We start from the raw sequence: 26707 nt of genomic DNA on the forward strand, positions 1-26707 counted from the left end.
CCCATTTGCTCGGAAGATGAGCTGTGGACTCAGTGCTGCTCCGTGATTTCATCGAAGAGGAGCTCTCTGACCGCCTCACACACAGACATGGTGACACGTGGATTTCTGCGGGTGAGAGGAGCCTCCGTCCAGCGGGAGGATTAACAGGTCGTCGCATGGGTGTGTATCGGCGTCCCGGGACCCGGCGATGCGCTCTTTAAAGGAAACGGGTTTCGCAGAGACATCCGGAAAACGCATCCATGCGCCACGGCTAGTCCGCATCCCGATATGCCTCTGACAACACAAAGCCTGGGTCCAAGGGGCTCCCATAAGAAACCACACATGCAAATCGGCATGGGTGCGTCAACACGGTTAATTCGCTATATTTGCGGATGAAGGCGTTGGAGCTGTGCAATGCGACAATCGGGAATTGTCAAGTAGACTTTATTGATAGGCTGCGTAATTCGACAATATGGCTGATCAGAGCAACATCCAGTCCGCCGCCTCCAAGAGTATCCGGCCTTTTAAATCTAGCGAGGAGTACCTGTACGCCATGAAGGAGGATCTGGCGGAATGGCTGAACACCCTCTACGACCTGGATATCTCTACGGACTCCTTCATGGAGGGGCTGGGGACCGGCTGTGCTCTGTGTCGGCACGCCAACAACGTGAACCGCGCCGCGCAGGACTTCCAGCTGGAGTACCCGGAGGCTGCTCACCCCATGAAGCTGCCGTCCAAAGATGTGGGCTTCCAGTCACGCAATGTGGTCCCCGGCTCGTTTGTGGCGCGGGATAACGTGTCTAACTTCATCAGCTGGTGCAGGCAGGAGCTCTGGATCAAGGACGTCCTCATGTTTGAGACCAACGACCTGGTGGAGAGATGCAACGAGAAGAATTTTGTTCTGTGTCTGCTCGAGGTGGCGCGACGCGGGGCCAAGTTCGGCATGTTGGCCCCCATGTTGATCCAGCTGGAGGAGGAGATCGAGGAGGAGATCCGGGACCAGGAGAGCCTGCGGATCGATGTCGAGGAGCCGGCTGAGCAGAGCCCGCCCAGCAGGTGCTTCAGTCGGAAGGAGAGCAGTCAGAGTAGCAGTCAGAGTGTGGAGCAAGAAGAGGAGCCGGAGCCAGAGCCCATCATCTGGCCGCAGAAGAGGGTGCTGTGTGACATGAGAAACTTGGATGAGTTGGTAAGTTAAAAAGATAAAAGCCTCTGTATGTTACCTGATTTAATTATCCTGAATAGTTGCCTTCATAAAATGTATGAATAATAACTACATTACGAATCAGGAAAGTCCTCTTAGATAGTTTGATGATCTGACAGCTTAATTTCCTGACCATTCAATTATCACCTCGTGTGAAATAGTAGCCCACTAAAGATTCAGTCAGAAGTACGTTTCAGTGTGTTTTGTGTGGTGTTGAGGTTGACATAATGAGGCATCAGATAGAAGACCAAGTTCTCCAAGCGTAAAACACAAAAGTGTCAAAAGTGAAGCAGCCTCTCAGAAAATATCACATCAGTGCTATGAAGAAGGAAGGCGCCATATAGATTCCCTGCGGTGTGGGTGTGCTTCATAACTTGTTTTGAACTGTGCTGGTAAATTCCTGCTGCACCTGTAGGGTCTGCGTGTGTTCGACACCCACATTCTTTGCTTCTTATCTGAAAGGTCACAGGTCACCTCTGTCACATTTCTCCTGCATTCTTGAAGAAAATGTCCACACTCAAATGTCTACAATCATCTTCGGCCTCTTTCATTTAGCCTGTCCATCAAGAAGAATCAATACCATATCCTGCCGGCGAGGAAGATTCCTAATCGTGTCCTGCTTCTGCAGCTTCTTTTTCATCACCACTAGAAATGTCCCTTTCGGCAGTTTGTAGTTAATACATTTCCTATTCTATCGAGCTCTTGTCATGTGTCCTGCTGAACTGGCTGACCTTTGCCACCTCACATTAGAGAAGAAAATGTCTTGTCAGGGTAAAGCTAATGAGCAGGCAGACAGACCAGTGGTAACATGTGGGGGAGAAGTTGATATTTTCATGTTGATGGAGAGAACAATGTCTGTCTTTGGCACCAAAGCTGTGAGGGACAGCGGAGAGGGAGGGTGGGGACAGTCACACTCACACTGTCTCAGGCAGCCGAGCACAGCGGCTTCAGTGTGACCTCTGCAGACAGAAATAGGAGAGCATGTGGAGGAGGATGTGCGCTGTTCGTATTCCAGACTGTCTGAGTCCCAACACTCGACTGAGGATTAAAGCAGGCAGCTGCATTTTTAGGACAGAAAATCACAGAGCGTATATGCCTGTGTCTGCTTTTCTGTCACTCCCACTGTCACATCCCTCAGCAGTCAGACAGTGACCGACAGATACGTTTGACTTGACAGATTTGGGTAATGGCGTTCCAAGTCATCATGTGTCTGGTGAAATCAATCTCTACCATCGACCCTGTGTCAACCTGAGAATATGGCTAACATGCAAGCTGCGCAGAACAGCCCTTCAAACGAGAAACCACAGAGGTACTGAGATGAGAGGAAGCAATATCAAAATAGTACAGGCGTGGTTGTTCCAACACATCCCATCTAATGGCTTCAGCTGTTTGTGGCCCATTTATCTTTTATAGGCCAAGGCATATTTAGCTGCACACTTCTTAAAGGGATAGTTTGGATTTAGGGAAGTAGGGTTGTATGAGGTACTTAACTATAGTCAGTGTGTTACTATTGTGTTACTACGGTATTATTATTAGTCGATGGCACGACCACAGTTTGGAGAGAGAAAGAGTACTGGGATGGGAGCAAAGTATTGTACTGCTGCAGCAGCTAAACATATTCTAGCTAACTAAAACAGCTTGTTGTTGTTATTGTATGGCGCTGGGGAATCCAAGCTAACACCAAAGTCAGAAACTAACTCATTGAGGAAGGGAGGTATCATGTTTTTGTCAGTTGATTCTGGTGACTTTCAAGAGAGGGTATAGATAACAGCTTTAGTTCCTGGTCAGAAGAGGCTCTCGGACAACATGGTACAGCGGTGACAATATTGTCACTAAAGCGTACAGTTAAACTGATTTGGATATTTCATGTGGTTTTACTACGTTTTGCAGCTGCCCCAGTCCACAGCCGTACATTGCTCCTGTCTGTTTCTCTAAACTGGGGCAAGCCAGCCAACATCTACTGCAGGTAATACTGACTATGGAAGTACCTCATACAACCACAATTTAATATAATGCGAAAATCCCTTTATCCCTTTTAAATAAAATGCAGTTTTCTTTAAATTGTTTTATAAACATCTGCTCAATCAGCTCATTTCTTGCCTCAAGACACAAGACCTCTCTATTGCTCTGTCTCATTAGTCACATCCTGCAGAACCTCTTTCTTTGTATTTCTGTCTTAAAGGAGATTAGCGTTGGGTTATTACTAGGAACCCCATTGCTAGTACTCATACGTTTCTGACAGGGAGGGAGGGTAAGAAAGGAAAAGGGCTTAGTTGTATTGGTCCACAGCTGTGACACCAGACTGTGAGTCCACTGCCCTCCGTCAAGCAGACCGAGATTTCAATACATTTCAATCGGACAACTTTCCTGCAGCAACCAAGCAGATTACATATCAAGGATAGTTTGACCCTTTTTTATATTTTAGTTAACTGATTTTCTCTGTAGAAAACGTGTTGACAATTCATGATTTAATTTTTTATATAATATACATATTTGTTCAACCTGTTTATCAACTGCCTCTCTATTTTTAACCCATATTATCATTAAAGAAAATGTCATCATTTGATTACCATTAACTAAGATGTGCACAGCAGCCTTAGTTTTCTTTACAAAATCCTGAATGTGAGGAAACAGATGGTTAGGGAAAGCCTCTTCCTACGATCAGCAAGGCCGCAAAGTATTGGTATCATAGCAGTGTTTCCCATACATTGATTTATTTGTGGGCCGCCACAATTAAATATCGTCCACCACAAATGGATCTCATAAAAAAATATATATATTATTACTATTCTTTTTTTTTTTTTTGTGGTCTAATGGATAGTGAGGTGGGCTGATGATCGGAAGGTTGCGAGTTCAAATCCCGCCTGGAACACCACCACTAGTGTGCCCTCGAGTAAGGCACTTAGCCCTCAGTTACTCCAGGGAGAATGTCCCTGTAATTGGTCATTGTAAATCGCTTTGGAATAAGGCGTCTGCTAAATGCCTGAATTGTAAATTGTAAATTATATTTTTGGGAGAATAAACGCGGGGGGTGCCCCCACAAATAGAATCAAATTCTGTGGGAAATACTGCATAGTAATGCATTACTCAGATTTCGGAGTTGCATAGCTCGACTAATTATTGTGTACCATCTTCAAAAAGTTTGCCATTACTTTCTTGTGCAGCTCAGAGAGTCTTAATGAGATTTAAGCAAATGTATCTATTTTCTAAGTTGTTTTGGTTCCTGGATGATCAAGGTAATCTTCTTGTTTACTTCATCAAGAAAATACAAGTGTAGTTATAATAGGATTACAGTGTGTATCGTAACAGTCTGACTACAGGCAGCAGGATTATTTTAAGTGCACGTTCCTATAGGACATTGCCAATCAATAAACACAGTAAAAATGTGTCACAAATATTGCATGATTGATTTGTCATCATTACCCTCTGCTTATGTAACAGTAAAGTGACTCATTTAACACCTGAGGCAAACAGGTGATTTGTCACGTCAACTATCTGCTTGCCACACGAGATATGTAATCTTAAGGAAGCTGTATCCTGGTTAAAACACAACCTTATGTAAACACTCACCCACTGATCTGCCACTACGTGTTATTATTACTTATATCACCGCGGGATGGTTTTCCACGGAATAATTGAGGAAGTTGTGGCTCAGGCAGCGGCTGGCTCACTTTGCTATATATCCACATCAAGTTCATCCTTTGCATTAGGGGGATTTTCCATATCACCACTAGACAGGGATTATGACTTGATTGGATATGTATTTTCCTATATGCTGCAGGCATTATAATGTAAAGAAACACGGTACAACACAAATGACTGAAAGAATATGTTGTAGGTTTTGTAATTAGGCCCTGGGCACAGACACAGCTATACAAGGTGACATACATGTGATCATTGAAATTAGACTTACTGACCCCTTAATGCACACTATAATTGTTTACATATTTACTGCATGCATAAGCATCTCTACAACAGGCCATTGGAGCTTCACAGCCTTCCTTCACTCACATCCTTCATCCTTTTTCTTGCTCGTCATATGAACTGGTCCATGTCTCTTCTCACCCCAGGCTTCAACATTCAGCCCGTGTTTAGGTCATATATGTGCGAGCCATCATTCCCATCCCCCACACGTGTCTCCGCCAGAGATGATAAAGCAAAGAGCACAACAGTATGTCTTGTTGGTGGCATTGAAAGGGGACATATGAATAGAGGGCCACTGTTGACAGCGAGGCAATCAAAGGCTGACGACTCAATCAAAGACTTGGGAAGGAGACACCAGCAGGGCAAAGGGGGGGGGGGGGGGGTAATAAAGAGGGGGAATGTGTGTATTATGCCAGGCTGCTCCATTAACCTCATGGTCCAATTCATGCATTCAGGGAATAAAAAAAAGAAGAGTAGACAACAGATAGTGTGCCTCGAGTGACTTCACTGTACACTCTGTTAAACCTGACTGGGATGAAGTGACTCTGGGAGGGAGAGCTACAGTAGAGAGGCGCTAGAGTGAGAGAGAAAAGTAGGTCACCGTGCGCTGCATTGGGCCACATGAGTACGCTTTGCTGAGGCAGCATGGCATCCTTCACTGTTCCTCCCTCCTGGGTTACATGCACTCATGTTTTAGGGGATTAGTATTTGAGAGGGTTTTTTCATTTTACCCTCTGAAAAAACTGAAACTGTAATTAAATGTATAATCTCACAGCTTCTTATAGCTCACAGTCTCTTATGTTGCTTTGATAACTGGACACTTTTACATTGAAATATCTGTATATAGTGTCCTCACACAGCACCTTGTACAGTGATATTAATTGAATTTGCTATTTATTGCACACTCAATGTTAATAATATCATACTTTTATATTTTGTTAGATGCAATCAACCCTTCATAGTGTATATTTGATGGATAGTCTTCGTATATATATATATATATATATATATATATTTCGCTGTCCTTATGTATATATTTCACTTTTAAGTTGTTATTTGGAGACGTTTCTATTTTATGTTTATTGGTTTTTATTTCATACTCCTTTTCATCTTCACATTGTGTGCAATGACTTACATGTTTACATGCTGCTGTGACGAAAGCAAATCCCAAATTGTGATCAATAAAGTATATATCTTATCTTATCTTATTGTGCCAACAAATTTCACATAACTGTATTAGGTCAGTTGAAAGCAATAGTATTAGGTCCAAGGTTCAATAATAATAATAATAATAATATATTTTATTTATAAGCGCACTTTTCATTTGCGTAAACAAAACTCAAAGTGCTACAAAATTAAAAATTAAAAAGGGTGAAACAAAACAACAATAAAAAAAAAACAATTAAAACAACATAATAAAAGCTGTGACATTCATGCCCGCATGGCATAATGTGGGGGATTTAAAAATCTAGTTAAAGGCTATTCTAAAAAGATGCGTTTTTAGGCCTTTTTTGAAAGCCTCCACAGTCTGTGGTGTCCTCAGCTGGCTTGGGAGGGCATTCCACAATCTCGGAGCAGCGGAGCAGAAGGCTCGGTCTCCCAAGGTACTTTATTGTCAAACTAATATAGCTACAGAGTAATTATGTCGTTGAAAATCTTAGGTCACAGGCTTCTCCAACAATGCAACACAACAATACAGATAAGCAGACAATATTAACCAATATTAAAATATACTATATAAAAGGTAATACAAAAAGAAAAAATAGTTTTTAAGTGGAATCGTGCAATACGAGTCTATATACAAGGACCTTAACCTTCATATCATTGCTTTCAACTAACCTAATACAGCTGTGTGAAATCTGTTGACATAATACATTTCATTAAAGTCAAGGTTTCAGTTTGTTCAGTGTATCGGCACCAGATCTCACTCCTCATCATTATTTCCCGTTATGCAGGCAAACAGCTGACTCTGCTTAAGATATTGCCCCCTAGTGCTAAGTCGTTTTTGCATTGCATTTGATTCTCTCTCCTGATCGTTTTGCGCGATTATCATTTAATATTGTGTTTATCCGAACAGGCTTTTGTCTGTGTGGGTTGTGTGGTTATGTTCTGCCCCCTCATGCGGGCCTCAGGTGGAGACTGTCAGGATGGGAAGAGAGCGAGGCATCCATCTCTCTAACCTCGACCGTCACCAGGAGAAGTGTTGAGTGTTTCTGAGCCTCATCAAAACAAACCCACACATGACTTAGACGCTGGCTGATATTTAACTTCCTGATTACACTGCGGTCTGACTGGAGCAGATGAATAATAGAGTTATGCGCCTCTCAGTCCTTGATGTCCATTAGATTCATGTAACCTCCCCGCACCCCATAGGGCAGTTTGTCATGTGGCCAGGAGACAGGGATCAATTCTCAGGGAATGGTTTGACTTGAAGAGGAGGATGAGGCCAGAATGATGTCATTGTTCACCCTGATTACACACCCACCATAGATTATTAAATATATAATGTATTGATTTTGAACAGATAAAGAAATAGTTAAGACTTTTCGTATTATATGCTCATTTGTTTCCTTTTGTCCTGAATATGCTGTAGATTTGCTGACAGGCTGGTTTATCTTTTGGACCGGGCCAGGCTAGCTGTCTTCTCTTGGTATCGGGGTGTTATCGATCTTCTGATCTAACTCTCAGCTGGAAATAAGGCAACATATTTCAAAAAAAATTGCGGTAATGCATTCTTGTTTTGTAATATTCTGCCTGGTCTCGCAGGGGAAGGTTTCTGGCGATAACCGACACGCCTGATCCTGAGGCATTCATCTGTTTTTCTGTCTCATCTCTCCTTGTTTGGCCCGTTGAGCCAGCATGCTAACAGTCTGTACATACACATGTCCATGAACTCTACAGTTTGTCCCCACAGGCTACAGGTCCACCATAATAATTCTATATTGTAGTCGTTTTGCCGCCTCCCTGCACCCCCAGGTCTTTGAAGAGATCATCTGTGCAAAGGAGTTTTTTCAATGTTCATTAGATGTTGCGTGGTTGTTCACAGATGAGTGCTGGATGTCAGGACAGTGTTTTAATGTAAGGGTAGAGTCTGATATGTGTCAGTGTGCGATCACCGGCTTTAGGAATGTTTACTGTGAGTAGTGAAGCAATAACCCCTCAAGTTTCAGAAGCTCTCCCTCCTACCAGGCAGGCGCCCACAGTGTTTTCTTGTCTCTATTTGCTTATCTGATGGCGAGGTTGTGTTTTCTTGGGAAGTTTCCAGTCATGACAGGAGATCCTCAGGCTAACAAGATAATCCAAGAGAAGAGGCTTGTTGTAATTTTTGGAATCCTCCCAATTTCCTTTAAAAGACGATGTATTTCATCGCAAAGCCTGCAGTTGTCTCTCCGGCGGCACAGGAGTCTTATCCTGGAAACACCCTCGCGTAAATTCCTTCGGAGTGAGGTGTTTTGATGTTTAGTTTTTATTGTTGGAGTTTGCCAATACTTACCCATTGCATGACAATCATAAAACGAGCCTGTTACCGCAGGCCAGTACGCCTATGTTGATGAGTGCAAACTGTGCGGTCGCACTTTGTTTGCTGACTCACGAGGAGAACAGACTAACATGTAGATGAATGTGAGGCTTCTTGGAGTATATTTATGAAATGTTCCGAGCCTGTAAAACCCAAACAAGAAAACTAAAACAAGAACTACAGTTTGTGTGTTTTCACATAATAACCACCTTTAAACTCATATCATTCAAGCAAATGTTCTTTTCAGAGTGCATATTGGCGACCTTTTACATGCCTCTGTTATGTCTTGCCGTTGTGTCCTTGGGCAAGACACTTCACCCGAATTGGCTCCTGTGGGTATTGTCCACAGTAGATGACCATTACATGTATGATCTGTATGTGTACTGTGTACTTGTAAAGCGCTTTGAGAGTAATTGAGAAAGCGCTATAATAAATATAAGGATTATTATTATTATTATTATTATGATGCCGTAATAGTGTGGCATGTAAGCCCACATTTCAAATCAGTAAAGACAATGGGAAATAAAACCGAAACATTTTTATCTCCCCCTCCCATTTCCTCTCCTCATCCCCAGGGTTTGCTCAGCCCTCAGTCTCTTCCTTGAATGGCTCTTCAGATGTTTGCAGGTCAGGAAGGAAAGGAATGTGTTGACTCACACTGAGCAGATATGATGGGATGTGAGCAGTGGGATCATTAACGCATTGTGTACTGTATGTTCTTCCACACATAACAACTTAAAGATGAACCCTGCTGCTCCACTCAAAGGGAATCTCGATGTATAACCAAAGTGCTTCTCGGCTAAAACATCCCCACATTCCTATCTCAAGATAGATACGTCTCAGATTAGGGGTGCACCGTGGATTGTGTCGCATTTCCTTTCTTTTCCCCCTCAAACATCTGCAGCTCTTGCTGAATGCATCTCTCATGTGACCAAAAACGCATCCATAATTCATCCTTCAATTTTTTTCGCAGTGTTGCAGCGCCACTTCCGCATGTCTCCCGTGTGACCTTGTCTCCCTCCTCCCCTCCTATCTCATTTTGGTGTGTGTGTGTGTGTGTGTTTTGGTTTCAATGTGTCTTACTGTATCCATTGTTGATACAGAGAACACATGGGAAGTGGACACATTTCATGTCAAAGGCTCCGCAGAGTAAATATTTCAAATGCCAGTGCTGCTATTGATTATGTTATTATTAAATCCCTTCATAGTTGGCCTGCACATCCTGCTCAGTGTTTGCTATGAGACACACGAGTCCTTCACCTTCTCTCTGGAGGAAACAATGACCTCAGCTGAACGGCTCTGGGGGAGGTTTTTTGGAAGTGAGAGAAAAGGCTTTACTATAGCGAGAATGAAAAAAAGGAGTACAGTCGAAATGGGAAGGGTAAGGCTATGTGTGTGTCTGTTGCCATAGCAATCTTTCCATTAAGTCACTGGCTGGGGTTTTTCCAAACATAGCTCGTCCACCTACTGACTGAGTGAAAGAGCGGAGAGACAGAGAGGGAGCAAGCAGATGTAAGCAAAACAAAGAAAGAGACATTTAGGGCCGGTCAGCGAGTGCTCGGCGGAGAATAACGGCTGAGAGACAACAAAGAGGGAGAACAGAGAGGCAGGTGAGGGGCTTAGCGCTGATTCCTCCCTCTTTAATCAGCAAGGGGAAGAACGGGGGGTGCTGTTTAAAGGAAATAACAAGGTGACTGTAATCTTCTGAATACACGATAATGTCGGTGTTATCGGCCACCATGCTCATCCACACAATACATGCAGACCATGTGCCTCCAGCCCTGCACACGGCAGATAAGGCTGGGAGCTCACACCCTCACATTTTCCTCTAACATATCATTTGATCACTTAAATATTAATAGAATATTCCCCTCCCCGTGGTAATGGCAGCCCGTACACACACAATAAGGGTTATTTATCCTCTCTTCTTGTGCTTTCCTCTATCTGCTTTGCAGCTTTACTTGTGCTCATACGCCTTTGTCTGAGAGACACGCCAAGAAAAGCATCAACGTTGTCCAATCCCGTGAGAGCCTGTGCAACACATCTGGCTCCACCCTGCAGTTGTGTGTGTGCCTAATAAGCACCCCTGACCACAGCCAGGGCACTGACTCTCTCGATTCAAAACCCAGCTGGCAGCGCGGCCTGCTGACATCATCAGCACCAGACCGGGCTCTGAGCGCCTTCACTCCTCGGCTTATGATGTCACAACCAGAACATCATGTAATAGCCCCAGAGAGGGAGAGCCCACATTAGCATGTCCACGTGTATTTTGGTGCTTGTGTGACCCTTTGCGGTGAAGTGAAGAACCAGGATGGAGGGATGAGATGAAGGCTTTCAATGTGGTGAGAGAGCGGGCGGGGCTAGGTAACACCCAGTGGGTGCTTGGAGAGAAAGGTTTGAAGGATGATGACGCACAAAACATCCATACACTCAGGCCACAGAGACTGCTCATTTCTCCCTCTGTAAAACACTGTTATTGTGTTGTTGACACACTGGCCCAGATATGTGTGACTAAACATGAACTCATGTGGGAACTGACCCGGAGTACAGGAAGGGAGCATGAGAGTGTGTGTGTGTGTCATATTTGTCTGCCGTGTGTGTTCAACTGATTTTCTTTTGTTCTCCTCAGGTGCGTGAGATTCTGGGTCGGTGTTCCTGTCCAGCTCAGTTTCCTATGATCAAGGTGTCGGAGGGGAAGTACAAAGTGGGAGACTCCAGTGCGCTGATCTTCATCAGGGTAGGTCCTCGCCATCATGATCAGAAATATTTGTCACTGTGAGCCATGAGACTTGTCTTTGTGGTCACTTTTTAACGGTCATATATTTAACGGTCATATATTTAGCTAAACCAGAAAATATATGGGTGGATTATATTATTAGTTAGTATGCGTTAATCATCAGGCAAGTTCCTACTCCCCTACTTCGGAATACACACGTCTTCGAACTCGGTATTTTTCAACTTTCTTTGTCATAATTATAATGTTTTTCTCACCCTGTTAATTTTTGAATCTGGTAAAAATGTAGATCACAAAATCACAAAGAAAGACAGTTATTGTATAAGTTGTAAACAAGCCCACCACATTATATGGAAGACAGAAGGGACAAATGAATAAATATACCCCAAACAGAGAAAAAACACCTCAGTTTCAGTTTCAAACTTTGACTTTTAAAACAACACCCACTCTTGATTTTGATGTTCTTTATTCTACAGCGAAACCTTAGAAAGACCTTTTTTGATCAAAGCGTGTTAGTGTTCATGTTGATTAAAAGAGAACTGGGAACTATATATGTCAATTTGCTGTGTTTTGTTCTTCTTTCTATGTGGGTTATAGTTACTCAGCACTTGCCAAATATTGAGTGCGGTGTGATGTTCTCACTTTAAATTGTATCTGCCGAAAAAGATATTTGTCTGTCTGATTGTTTGTATTTCTTGCCCCCTTGTTTGATTCAACGTTGCTAGATCTGTCAAAAATGACAGAAATGTTCAAATAAACCAGATTTTTTTCACTTTGACATGCTAAGCTAAATATAGGAGCTAGTTTGGCAAATGACACAGAAGGCTTTGAGGCCTGCAGTAATTGCATGGAACCATACAGTGTTGGCATATGGCATCCTATGTTGTGTCAAGCAGAGTTATTATGCAACAGATAAATCACTCGGAGCCCAGAGACCTGTACTGTAGACTCTGTAACAGCATTGTGATACATCTCCGTCATGTGGGTGTTTACAAACTAGCCCACTCACAGGACTGTACTTTTCCCACTGAGACACAATTAGAGCTTTAGGTCATTTCCTGGGTTGGCCCTTATCTTGCCTGATTCTGCCCGACTGTTTGTCTCAGTTTCAGCCTAAGAGCTGCCACCGTATCCACTTCAGGTCTCACAGGAAAACCTCACTGCTGGAAAACAGGGATCGATTTGGTTTCACTTACCTAAAATATTCCCCAGCCACAGTAATGGACTCGCAAGTTGTCTGAGTTTACATTATATGTCTGCAATTTTAATGTTTCTTTACCTTTAGTGGCACCGATGTTTTAGACAAAGGATGTGAGATAATGGATGGCACGCCCCAATCTAGGAAAGCTTTTTCCTTTACATTATCAAAGTTCTGATCTCTACTGAATATAATAGGACTCACTGTAAGGGACTGTAGAGCTGTGGTCAGGCCTCGGGACCCACTTTTTACTTTGTCAATAAATCGCGACCCAACATTTCGAACCACAATCTATTCAACAAAAAATCGTGCTGTAATATACGCTTTTCAGCAAACATTATGAATGAAAGTGAAGTACAGTGCATATATCCCTTATATCCCTTCACAGAACTAAAGTATGCTTTAAAAAAAGGTTTAATGAGATGATGAAATCAAAGCTGAACTGTGTAACATAAAAAGGCAAACATGCTGATTCTGGTACAATCTGAGAAGAAAATAAATAAATCTATTACTACCCGACATATTAATAATATTTTATGCCATTGTTTGTTTTTCACTTTGTTCTGACAGCTTGCTGCTCCTCACAGAGAGAGGAGCAAAGAGGAGAGAGTCTGTGTGAATTACTTTAAATTGTGGGTAAGGATTGACATCAGCAAAGATGTTTTATTGAGAAGATGATCACTACAACAGAAGTTTTCAAAAACGTTTATGGTCTCCGGTACTTCCAGTCCAACGCCTGCTGCATGTACAGCGTTAGAAAACCGGGCCTTCAAAATAAAAATGCGACTTTTTCCCCAAAAAAGAAAAAAAAGAAATTTCAATTTTTTTTTTCCAATTTTTTTTTCTTCACTCACATCCGCGACCCACTCGAAACGGGTCCGCGACCCACCAGTTGAGAACCACTGCTGTAGTCAATGTTTGGATTTGAGTCTTGAAATGTAAGACCTTCCCCAACCTAAATTATATTAATTTCTCCAGCACTGAAAAGTTAGTTTGACCACAGATAACTAAATAGGCAAATCCTAAAGAATTTAAAATGGAATAATCTCCAAAAGTCATAATTAATATATATATATCAATGGAATAGAAGTTTTCTAAAAAGCTGACAAAGTTTACATTAGCACTGGAATTAGCCATTTCAAAACAAATAGCAAACACAATCAATTTTTTGTTATTTTTCTTATTTTTCAAAAACGATGTAATAGGTGTTTTGCCTTCTGTCATGCTGCGAATCAAGTATTGAAACATACACAGGATTATTCTGCTCTGTATTTCCTTTATTATAATTTGATGTCATAAATTCACATTCGGGAGCATTTTACGAGCACAAAAGCCGTCATCATGGGCTGTTAAATTATTCCTGAGAGGGGATGTGGCGCAGTGGGTTGTGTGTAGGTGTTGGGATCAGGGGGTCACAGGTTCAAACCCCACTGCAGTCAGCATGTCGTTGTGTCCCTGAGACACTTCACCCCAAATTGCTCCTGTGGGGATTTTCCACAGTATTGAGTATGTAAGTCGCCTTTGGATAAAAGCGTCTAACATGTAATGGATGTATGACATTTGGTAAGAGGAAAATAGAAAAGACCTCCCTCCCCATAGCCGAACCTCCGTCCTGTAGTCCCTAAAATGGATTGTGTACATCCCTTTAATAGGATACACATATTTAAATGTGTCTGTTTGCAGTGTGTGTGTCTGGGTGCCTCGGCCCGTCAGATTAGCTTTCTTCACAACGTCTCCGCCCTCTCTTGATTTCTCACTTGGGGTGACATTGATCATATGCATGCCCGAGCACCTCCGAGTGCAGCCAACACACTTCCCTTTTTCTTCAGAGGGTAGGAAGCGGGCAGCCGGTTTTTAAAAGCCAACAAAACCCTATTCAATGCTCTGACATGCTCTCGGACTGAACGAGGGGATGAAGCGCAGAAAGCAAATGGTAGATCGGACAGTTTGAACACAGGGGGGGGAGTTAATAAGGCGTCTTTGTCCCCGGGGGGGTCGCTCCCCAGAGGGAGGGGATGCCTTCAGTCGTGGGGCACATGAGCTGAAATGAACCATGAGCTACATTTTTGAGCTCACCACCAACATGTAAGAAGAAATCGGTTCAACACGCCCCCGCAATGATGACAAGAAGCCTCTCTGTTCGCTGTTGCCATAGAAACAGGGATAGGGTCTGCACTGAAGACTGTGATACCCCTTCAGTGGTTGTGAAATTAGGCTGCTAAGCAGATCTAAAGTGGAACATGGTCCCAAAACATCTATTTAACCTCCTCATTAAATATGAAATGAATAATATGCTCGTTGGATATGAAAACATGATGAGGAATGCAATAAAACAAAAATGTAATCATGCAGCATTTTAAGACCGTAACTAATTATCTTTATAGTCATGCAATCATCCCACTCCTGTTACACAAAGACGTTTGTTTATTCTGGTTCTCAGTAGCTGTTACTATCATGATGGTTACCCCTCCTACAAAGTTAACAGTAACAAGCTCATTAAAAGGATATGAAGCTATATGTGTCAAAACAGCACCTCTATTATAGCACTCTGTTCCTACAAACTAAAATACGTGTTCACAGAGAGAATCAGAAGTGACAGCAGATGTGTTCTCTATTATTGAAAAGTGTTGAAGACGGTTAATTGCCGATACAATGGACATTTACAAAATGAAAAAGAAATCCTAAATTGAAATTATTGTGTCACAGTGGGATAACTAGGTTGACTTTGTAATGCCATATACACTGAACATTTTTTAAAACGTTGACTTAAATACATTTATTATGTAAACAAATTACACATAATTGGTAAGTTGAAAGCATTAATATTACATTTAAATAATAAAAAATAGGTTTAACTTAACTAACCCAATACAACTATGTGGAACCTGTTGACAAAATACATTTAATTAAAGTCAATGTTAATTTCTTTCAGTGTAGGCCAGATATTTCCTCTCACTTCAATATCACTCTCTTCTTGTTCATACTTATCACTGTTAACAAAAAAACACTGATACAAATTTAATTACATTTTGTTTGACGCAAATCTCGACATTTCAGACAAACTCGTCTTATGAAATCGTTGATGCTGAACGTCAATTAGGAAAAAGGTTTATTCCTCCTGTTCCGGTTAAAACTGTTATACTTCTGCAGTATTGTATTGTATTGTATTGCATTGTATTGTGAACCTTTGACATCAGTGATAGCAGTGGTGTTATGAAACTGGTGCAGCCTGGCCTTTCACTGCTGGCACATGACGGTGAAGCAGAATCAGACAGTAAACCTGTTCCTGACATAAGGCCAGAGGAGAGTAAGCAGTTTATACTCTCAGGTCTGATAGAGATAAGCAGATCAGCTGTTTTGTTGGATTTGATGTAGTAGAGGGCTGATGAGAAGCCTTGTAGTGGATTGGTGGGGATTGTATGAGAGAGAAGGTGGGGTCAGACTTCAGGTCACATGTCTGCGCCTCCCTCTGATCAGAGCAACAGACGTTGTGTCCAGTGTAGGGTCGGGACGGTTACTCTGAAAATGTAATCCATTACAATAACTAGTAACATGTCAATGTAATCAGCAACCGAATCTGGGTATCGAAATATAAAAGTAATGTATCCTGATTACTTTCTGTTACTTTTGGATTTCCACAATATCAAATGCAAGGCAAATAAAAACAAGAGAAAATAAATTGATGGTTTTTTACTTCACAATGTAACCTTAGAAAATAAGAAACTAAGATAATTCATATACAAAAAAATAACACAAACAGTAATAGTTGCAGTTTAAGCTTAATACATTAATTAAAAGCAAACTTTAGTTTTGTTTAATAAAGTAAAACATTTTTTTAAATAAAGAAGAATTAAAGTAGCCTCAGTACAAATAGTTAAGAAAATTCCTTCAGTACCTATGATATTACATAACATACTTGTTAGACGCTTTTATCCAAAGCGACTTACATACTGTGGACAATCCCCACAGGAGCAATTTGGGGTGAAGTGTCTCAGGGACACAACGACATGCTGACTGCAGTGGGGTTTGAACCTGTGGCCATCTGAACCCAACACCCAGGCTCTATCCACTGTGCCACACGCCTAATATATTAATTATAACACTGTTAACCTGCTAGTAATGTCTATTTCTTACAAGATAACAGATAACAGATACTTCATTTTTTGATGTAACTAATCTAATACAGTTAAACAAATGGTATCCTAATAACGTAATCTCTTTACATGTAATCAGTTACTCCCCAAGCCTGGCTGTGTGTGGTTCAGTGGAAATAAACTCGGTGCCAGCCCACGCAGTATGCCATTGTGGCTTTGCCTCGCCAGCCCTCTGACACACGGGCACAACTTTTAAAACATGTGGCTGGCAGACCCTGTTACACAACTCGAGGCAGGGGGACCATCCAGGGGCCTCTCAGATCACATCAGGCCCATTGTGTTGCTTCAGTGAAGGCAAGCTTCTGCCTGGAGGGAGTGAGGCTCCTCGGTCTGATCCTGTGGATGTTGGTGCTTCAAAAAGGAGAGGAGAGTAGGAAGTGACATATCCACCAACCCCCCCTCTGCTGTATCTATCCTCTCCTCTCGGCCCCTCTCCGCGGTAGCCGGGGAGCAGAGAGGACAGCAGGGGTGAGTTGTTACCATGCTAATTCACCCGGCTCCCCTCCGAAAACTCACGGGAGCCAGCTGAGAGGGAGAGAGTGTCTTTCACAGCGCTTGGGCTCTTTCTTATGCTACCCTACTCTGTTTAATTGCGAGTTGGCATGACAATGAACAGCCCTCATAATGGCAGCAGCTGGGGGTGATGCGGGGGGGGGGGGGGAGGGAGAGGCAGGGGCACAGGCAGGGGTGCATCAAGATGTTACGTAACACTGAAGACCGGCCAGCCTTCAGTGAGCTGCCCCACTTGTGGAATTTGCATTCCCATTGACTTGTGCAGTGTGTGTGGCAGCGCAGTACATCAAAAGGAGTCGCTTTTTTATCTGTGCATGAATGTGGATGTCATTCTCTGTGTATCTATTGAAGCCTTGTTTTCTCTCTCTATCCCCCAGGTCCTTCGTACCCATGTGATGGTGCGTGTTGGAGGGGGCTGGGACACATTAGAGCACTATTTGGACAAGCATGACCCGTGTCGCTGTGCTGCTTTCGGTGAGGTCACTTCCTGTTCCCTGTCAGCCCCTTACAAAACCACTTCATTGTTGTGTCTCACTGTTGTATAACTCACAACTCGTTTGGGATCACGACATATGATTCACCTCTGATGTCATACGTTCAGACCAAGAAACAAGAAAAGAAGAAGTAAGATTGCGTAGAAGTCTATGAGACAATTATCCTAATGAAGGAATATTGTGAAATGGAGTTTATGGTCTTAATTGTTAGTTTCAAGTCTTCATAAACACAACATGTTGTTCATTTAGTAAATGATGGTCCCACCGAGATTAAATAGATGATGAAGCAGCGTGTGCTTTAGGTCTCTACCACAGTGCCGTCTTATCTGGTAGTTGTAACATTTTGGATGCCTAAAATGTTTTAGTTCAGCATTCAGTCGTACTAACTTTCCCCCCTCGTGTTACTTCTAAAAACAAAGATGGCATTGGCAAAGAATTATAAAAATTGCGACGCCTTAATGCTCAACTCAAGGCTTGAAAACTTAGTCTACAAACCAATAGTGTAAATCCACTTCTTATATACAGTGTGTGGTTCAGACTAGGAGCAGATACTGGCGAGGTCAACTATTTCTTGAAATCCATTCTCTAAATGAGACATAGAAGCAACGGAAAATAACCATTTTTGATATTCTGTCATTTTGCACTTTGTACTACCAGAAACAATCATGCAGATACCTAACCAATATTACATCCAGCCAGTACATATAAAGGCCTCCAAACGAATGGTACACGTGGTGATGTCACGAGACGACCCGCTGCCCTGGACAGCTGACACTGGCTGAAATCATAATTGGTGCTACATTTATAGACCATGGAGTATTAGGTGTCTATAGAAATATGCCTTTTGTGATCTATAAATGTTCTCCCTAAATGGTGGGATCATCGGCATCTCTACGGTCGGCTCGTATCACAAATTATGGTCTTATCTATTTCTGGTACACTATGTTAGAGCTTGATGACAAGGGTGTGTTAAGCTATGATATATATGTCTGGACCTCTTAAAGACGTTTATCCTTTGTGATTAAATTAGACAATGTTGCTACGAGGTCTGTCTTACAATACGGCACGATTCGATACTATATGATAATACTTTGTTGTCAGATACATTTTTCTTCAATCGCAGAAGCTTTATTTGCAACATCAAACAAGGACAAATATTAAAACACGATACAAGGGAACAAACATTTAATAAATCATCAAAATCACTGAAGAGAAAGACCCTCCATCATACCTGGGATGTAACTCTGTATTTCATTTGAGGATCGACTGGTGCACAAAGGAGTGCTTCAGTCTAACGTTATTAAATCCTCGGAACCTGTACCTCCGATTTGATGGTAACAAATGTGTTATCAATCTGTCTCCACAGCTCACCGCTACCACCAGGCGAAAGCCAGTGGCCAAGGAGGGCAGGGAGCCCACAGCAAGTCGTCCAGCGCCCACTCCTCCCGCTCCACCAGCCCAGGACCACACTGGCGAAATGATGGCATCGCCCCATACAAACCCCCCGACCGGCGCTCCCTGGAGCCCCCCTCTGCTCCGTGTGCCTCTTCCTCCTCCACACGGCCCGGTCGCTCTCAGAATCCCGCCGTCCCCCCCGCCGAGCGCGACTCCAGTGCAGCTAGACCGCTGCTCCCACGGCCGCCACGAGACCGCTCCGAACCCCGGCACTTTAATCCTCTCAGGTTCGTGCGTCGACACTAGTGTCATGTTCAGTCAGTGGTGTTAAGTAACTAAATACATTTAAGTACTGTACTTAGGTACAATTTTGAGGTACTTTTAACTTACTTACTTCCATTTGATGTTACTTTGTACTTCTACTCCACGACAACAATTCAGAGTTAAATATTGGACATTGCCTTTACCAGCTTGATGAAAAAACATCAATGCAGCAGCATACGTAATTATATTCAAAACATATTATATTTATGATTCTGAAATGTCCAAATGTGCATAATCAGTACTATTAGATTTTGTACTTTAAGTATATATTGATGCTAATCATTTTTAACTTTTAAGTAACATTTTTAATCCATAATTTAAACAGGGGTAGTGGTGGTCTAATGGATAGTGAGGTGGGCTGAAGGTCGGAAGGTTGTGAGGTCAAATCCCGCCTGGAACACCACCACTAGTGTGCCCTTTCCCTAGCACGTAGCCCTTAGTTACTCCAGGGAGAATGTCTCTGTAATTGGTAATTGTAAGTCGCTTTGGATAAAAGCGTCAGCTAAATGAAAATGTAATGTAACATAGTATTCCTATACTTTGGTACTTCTACTTTTAATTAAGTACAAGATCTGAATACTTCTCCCACCTCTGTTGATGTTACAATGAAGAAATCAATCTCTCAAAAGTAGCCTGGCAGGTCAACGCTCAGTAATTCCTTTAAGCCCTTGTGTGCCCACAGAGGACCAGACAGAAGACGCACGCACGCATGCACGCACACACACACACACACACACACACAAATAACTGGTTCTATAGCCTACACAACAACAACACATGCCAGGAAGCCACAGATTAGACCAGAGCAGATTTATCTAATCTCAGGTGACATTGCCTAGATAAACCTGTCAACCTACAGCACTTTCCAGTGGCTTCAATGGTCAACAAACATTTACTCTCCTCTCTTTAATACCTTTACGTTAAATAAGACTGTCCACTGACTAAAGAAGGCTGCGAGCTGTTGCTAAAGCTTTCCTTCTCTTCTCATGGCCAACAGATGGTGTGAATTAGTTAGAAGCCAGTGGCAAATTAAACCACAGATCATTTTTCTCTGATCTGCTTCTGAAGCGTCAGAGCCAGAGTAGTGGCATGTTAAGACCACTATAAGTACTAATATGATATATAAAGACAATCTGCCTATGTTCTACGTGTAGCTGGTAAAAGGTCAAGTTGGTCACATAGTTTCCCTATATGTCAGAGAGTGAAGGCGCCATTGTTTAACACAATTAAGAGATGAATGGCGGTTTGCTTTGGCTCGTAGCCAATCTGTGGCTCATTTCTGTATTGAGCGATGGCTCAGACCACACGTCAAAGCAACAGCTCATTCTAATTAACCCTGTGTGGGCGGGGCATCCCATTTCAAGTGCGCCGACTAAATAAACACTAATCTGATAACTATCGCTAGACAGCTGTTCACAGCTAACTGGGGAAGTAGGTCAACAGGTGGGCTTCATAAAGGAGTGTAGGCAGGCCTGAAAATAAACACATTTAATATCTGATGATAGCTTTACAAGTACGGGGTAATTAACATTCATTCAAGGCATAATCTAGGATATAAATAAAAAACAAAATAAAATCCTCGAGAAAAAAAAACACAGGATGGCATGCCGTCGTTTCTAAGTTGACTCACCCATCTTTAAATGGATGGATGGAACAACTTAAAGAAACATTTAATATATTCTATAATAATAAGTTGAGAAATATGCCAATTTTAGTTTTCTTTGATACATAGATTGACCCTGATAATATGTGTCTGGTTCAAGGACATTGCTATGGATTGGATTTGGGTTTGTGGTGTTATTATGAATATACATTTTTATTGTTCTCTTCTTTCTAGGAATAAGGATACAAAGTTGCCAGTGACGAGACGTCTGTCTGGAGACAGTGACTCCTCTACAGCCTCCTCTAAGGGAGGAGGAGGAGGAGGAGGAGGAGGGGGACGGTACTCTCTGGGCGGGGCCTCGCGGCGATCTGGTGATGAGGTAGTCCTGCTCGTCAATCGCAAGGAGGGGAAGCACATGATTGAGAGGTCTGGAGATCAAACCTCATCACTGCGGACCCCCCTGCCCCGTGCACGCAGCCAATCCCGGGAACGTCCTGCTCTCGCTCCTATACTCAAACCGAACCCCCCGCAAGGATCCGCTGATGGATCTCGAACATCCCGCCCAGAGAGGGGCCGCTCCACTGCAAACGAGGGCCCGAGGAGGCTCCATGCTCCACGTTCCCACAGCCAGAGTAAGCTAACCAGCAGGACTCGATCTGGTGATGCCAGCCCGGGACCGGCTTCCTGCCACAGAGACCCTCAGCCCCCAGACCGACGAGAGGACCTCCGGGCCAAACAACTGCCCCCCTCCTCTCCCAGATTAGTGGGTGTGTTTGCTAAGAGGCAGTCCTCCTCCTGCTCTAACTCACCTATTAAAGGGGTTCAGAACAACAACAACAACAGCAGCCCCAGCAAGAAGATCATAACTACTCCCAGACCTCCTGCCCCTCGCTCCCCCTCGGTAGGAAGAGGCAGGATTCTTCCACCGGTCACCTCCGGGGGTCGACGCTCACCTCACTCAACTCCCCGCAACTTCCACCATCACACTGCCCGCTCCCCCCGGACGTCACAGGGACTTCGTTCTGCTGGTCGAGGCCACCATAAGAGCTTGTCATGCCTGGAGCGCCCGGACCCCGAGGAGGAAGGACCGGGGCTCGGCTTCCAGATGCTTCCAACACTAGACCCCCAAAAGGAGCAGGACCTGTATCGCAGCTTTGAGGCTGAGTTTCTGGCCAATACACAACAGGCTAGAGGAGGGTCTTGTAGAGCCCCAGGAGGAGCGAACCTTCAGGGTGCCGGGACACATCTAGTGCCGGCAACCACTGATCCTAACGTCACTGACTCGGCCTACTCCTCTTCTAACTCCTCCACCTCCTCCCTGAATGTGGGGGCAAAGATAGGAACACTGCCTGACCTTAGGGAATCCAAGAGAGCTCATCCCCGTCACTTCCAACTGGAGGACCCCTTAAACTTACTTTATGGAAACAATTTTGGAGTACCTCACAACGGTGATCAAGGAGAGCCTGAGCACTGGGGGGAGCGGGGAGGGGGTCTCAAGAAGCTCCCAGCCATCTCTAGCTCCATCGAGGAGAGGGAACCTCCGTCTTCACTGCCTGGTCTTGGAGACACAGACACACTGATGAACCAGGTCCCCTCACAACCTGCTTTCCACTGTAGTAATATTAACCATGGAGGCTTTCCTCCTACAGGGGGCCTGAAATGTCAGCAGGGTCAGCTTGGCTGGGGCACAGGGCCTGAAGGAGATATTCCTCCAGAGAATCACCAGCCAAACTTACCCTATGACCTAGAACATGGTGACGGCAATGACGACCTCCCGCCCCCAGAGGCTTGTCCGTCACCTGTGCTCCTCCCCCCCTCTGCGGACTGCTCTTTCCAGGATTCCTCCAGTGAAAACTCATCCATGTGCTTCAGCCTGAGTGAATCCCAGTCTGAAACCCCCCCACCATCTTCACCGATTGCCAACGGGAACACTGATGCAGAAGGGCTGCAGACTAATAAAGGGCAAAAGAAGACAGACGGAATGGCCTCTAACTCAAAGCACAAACTGAGAGGCAGGATGCAGCCTCGCACCGACAACAGGCCACAAAACAGCCCCTCACGGATCCCCACACCGCGCAGCTTCAGAGATCTGCAGACTCACCAAACCTTTTCCCCGAGCCACACTCCTCCGCTGTCCCCTCAGAGCTCACGCTCTACCGGTCGCCCGGCCACATGCAAGGGCCTCCACCAGGCCTTCGCAGACATGATCCATTCCCGGCCATGTTCCCCAGCCATGGTTAACAAAGACTGCTCCTTCCCTGGACAGTCAGGGAGCCTGGACACTGAAGCTTGGATGTAGCACAGATGACACAGGGGGTGTCATGAACTCTGACTACTGTGTAAAAAGTTAAGATTGGGCTCTAGACCGCATGTCTAACACTCCTTCTTTCTCACTTAGGTCCCCCCCTGAATAACTGCAGGGGGTTCACATTGCTTTTATGTTGCACTCAAGCCAAATTATTTATTACCAAAGGAATGGTCTTCAAGATTACTTTCACTGTCATTTTAATGTGTGCATGGGGATGCTTTTGCCAATCATAAGGTGTTTATTTTTTATTTTTGCAAAGACACTTGTGAAAGTCTCATGGCTGAAACAGAGAGATTGAGAGAGAGCATATGTGCTGCCATGTGCCCCGCCGAGGGGCATGGCGAAGTGCCAGGGATTTAAAGCAGCAACTCTAAACAGTGTAAACACTAAACCTTCAGACAGATGGGATGGCTCCCTCTTGTGGTTTGCCACAGCATCTCTGCTTGCCTTGGTAGTCAGAATACTGGTATGATGACTGTGATCTTTTTCAGTCTCTTAACATTTGACTCAGTATACTCACATGTACAATATAATAACCGTTAACATACACGTAGGTACTCCCATCATCCCTCTGACTGTATGAACACTACTTGCTCAACCAAACCCTGTTCAGTCGTCTGCCGTTATTCATGTGTCACATTTTCGCATCAGTTTTTGTAGCTGTGATATATTTTGTTGTTGTTAAGGTGTCACAGGTTTTAAAGATGATGTTTAATGCAGTAAAACATTTGAAATTGATTCCAACTTTTAAGTGGATTAAGTGTAGAAACATGAGGAGCAGTGAAGGGTGTGTCTTTGTCACTGAAGCAGAAATGTTGGGATTTCTTCCTCTGACCAAACTGTATTCTGGAATACAATGCTACATACAAACGTCAAAGGCTAAGGAGAATGAATGTGAAATACATGTCGATGTGCTCACTGATAGATGTGGGTATTTTGTATATAACAAGGCATTGAATATACAGTTTAATGTACATATTCTCTGTAATCAGTTCTGTGCTGCCTTAGCTATGCAATATTGGTGTTGGAAATGCCTTGACAATTCCCTTTGCCTTAAAATGTATTTGCAGGTTAGTTTTTGAATGTTTTTGCGCAACATCACTCAAGATCTATTCGCTAACACAACTTTGCCATCATTATTTCTTTATGATTATAGAAATTGGAGAGTTTAGGTGTGAATGTGGAAATAAGTGAGGAACATTGCCCATTTTAATTGTGCATTATTCGTAGTCTAGGTGTACAATTCCTGATAAAGATATATAATGTATTGCCCTGAATCATGTCAGTATAATTGAGACACAAGGAGCCAGATAACCGAATTAGAATATGGATTTTAAAGACTCAGCCCAATCTATGGTGACATCTAGTGGCTACGGAACAATATGTTTTATTCAGTCAAATTATGTACTGTTTTAATGATTTTGGAATGGTATATGTTTGTTAATAAGAGCCAATATCGATGGTAATAAGGGGACATTTGATGGATGAAGAATGACTTTGACTTGAGTGTCTAAATGTGTGCAACAGTTCATGAATAATAGATACTGTAACTGGATATGAGGGATATCTTGTGGAGCACATGCACACGAGGATGAGAGGCCAGAGCCCTGCGACAGTACTTCTGGTTTTTGGTAATAACAGGGGTGGACTTTGTAAAATATATTTGAAAGGAAAACGTTTGACTTGTTGTCAAGAAAGAAAAGTTGGTGATCATTTGTCTTTCTTGTGTTTACGATGATAGATATCTCCCTGAGAGATTTAATAGAAAGAACCAGTAAAAAAAAAGAAAGCTGCAACATTTGTGGAACCCATCTTTCTGCAGGGCACTGACACAGTAAATAGGAAACAATGAGAAGGTGCATATGTGTGTACATACTGTATGAGACTATGTTGAGAGTTGGAGTGAAGAGGGAAGTAATGTAGGTCTAATTTATTTATTTATGAAGTCTCTCAAGTTACATCTGTGTCCCAAATATGACAATGAGCAGGACGTTTAATCTTAATAAGGTGGAGCCAACTGAGAAAAAACTCAGCAATTAAAATATTTGTTCCCAACAGTATACCGTAGAAACATTATAACTATTGCAAGCTATGGTTTGAAACAGACGAATCATCTGTGGGTTGTTTTGCATAACTCAGAAACAGTTATTAGATGTAATGTAGACTCCTCTTAATTTATGATTAAAGAAAGCCACATGATACGGACTAGTTATGGGTCTCTTCTGTACAAACAGATGTTTTATTCTAATTGTTTATAATTGAAATATGCTTTGGCTTATTTGAAAACATTTGTGTTTAGAGTAATTGGTCAAATTCAAAATGGGGTTGTCAATTATAAAAGGAATGATTGTACATTATCAGCTCTTTGTTCTGCACAACTTCATGAATCTCTCTCTGCTTCTCTCAATCCCTAATCAGCGAAATCTGAATGTTCATGATTTGATAATTTCTTGTTTGCTAATGTTACTTTCACTACAACTTCAGTTAAATGTACAGATTGCTTGGTATTGTGGAATTTGTATGTATGAAATAGCAATACTGCAACATTTCACAGTTTTTTTGAAGTAAAAAAATGCTGTCATGTTGTTCTTGTAATAAAACTTTTCCTCTGAAGTTCATGACATTTCTCTGATCCTTTTTTCATGTCAAGCTTCGGTCACAGCGGTGTGTCAAACCGACAGGGATGGGATTATGGGGATAGTCATGAAGTGCCTGTTAAAGAAAAGCCAAAAATCTGAACGTGGATGATGACTATATCATTCATTATAATGTACAATGTGATTCAATCATTTATTTTTACTTGGGAAAATTCTCTGTTGCATTAGATATAAGAAACTGTGTTTAATCATCCCATTTGTCAAGCTTACTGATATTTGATTACTTCTATCTTTATAACTGTAAGACAGAAATACAGCTTTTCCTGCAGTGGTGTAAAGTAACTAAATACATTTACTGTTTTTAAGTACACATTTGAGGTACTTGTACTTTGCTTGAGTATTTAATTTTTTTTGCAATTTTGTACGTTACTCAAATAAAATTCAGAGTTACATTGACTTCTTTAACTCCACTACATTTATTCAATACCTTTAGTTAGAATGGATATTTGGATTAATAATGTGAAAAATTAAACATTTAAATAAAACTTTAGTTAGTTACACCTGGAGTAAATTCACAAGCGTTCATGCTGTATGTAAGTAATTCAAACTAGCAGCACCTTTGATAATAGCTTTGAAAACACTTTAATACATCATTCATTATCGGAACATATGATATTATTCTGAAATGAGTCAATCTGCATAGTGATTACTTTTACTTTTAGTAGTTTAAGTATGTTGATGCTGATACTTTTGTACTTTTACTTGA

The 26707-nt window shown here is 42.6% G+C and overlaps 1 protein-coding gene across 1 annotated transcript; it reads left to right on the plus strand.

Moving 5' to 3' along the window:
- Window positions 1–25962, plus strand: gas2l1 (growth arrest-specific 2 like 1). Its single transcript, XM_034091285.1, has 5 exons — window positions 1–1165; window positions 11251–11358; window positions 17598–17694; window positions 19081–19396; window positions 21271–25962. The coding sequence occupies exons 1-5, from the start codon at window positions 452–454 to the stop codon at window positions 23333–23335; spliced, it is 3300 nt and encodes a 1099-aa protein (XP_033947176.1). The 5' UTR covers window positions 1–451; the 3' UTR covers window positions 23336–25962.
- The last annotated feature ends 745 nt before the right edge of the window (window positions 25963–26707 follow it).

The sequence above is a fragment of the Pseudochaenichthys georgianus genome, chromosome 9 (assembly GCF_902827115.2).
Source record: "Pseudochaenichthys georgianus chromosome 9, fPseGeo1.2, whole genome shotgun sequence".
NCBI lineage: Eukaryota > Metazoa > Chordata > Actinopteri > Perciformes > Channichthyidae > Pseudochaenichthys > Pseudochaenichthys georgianus.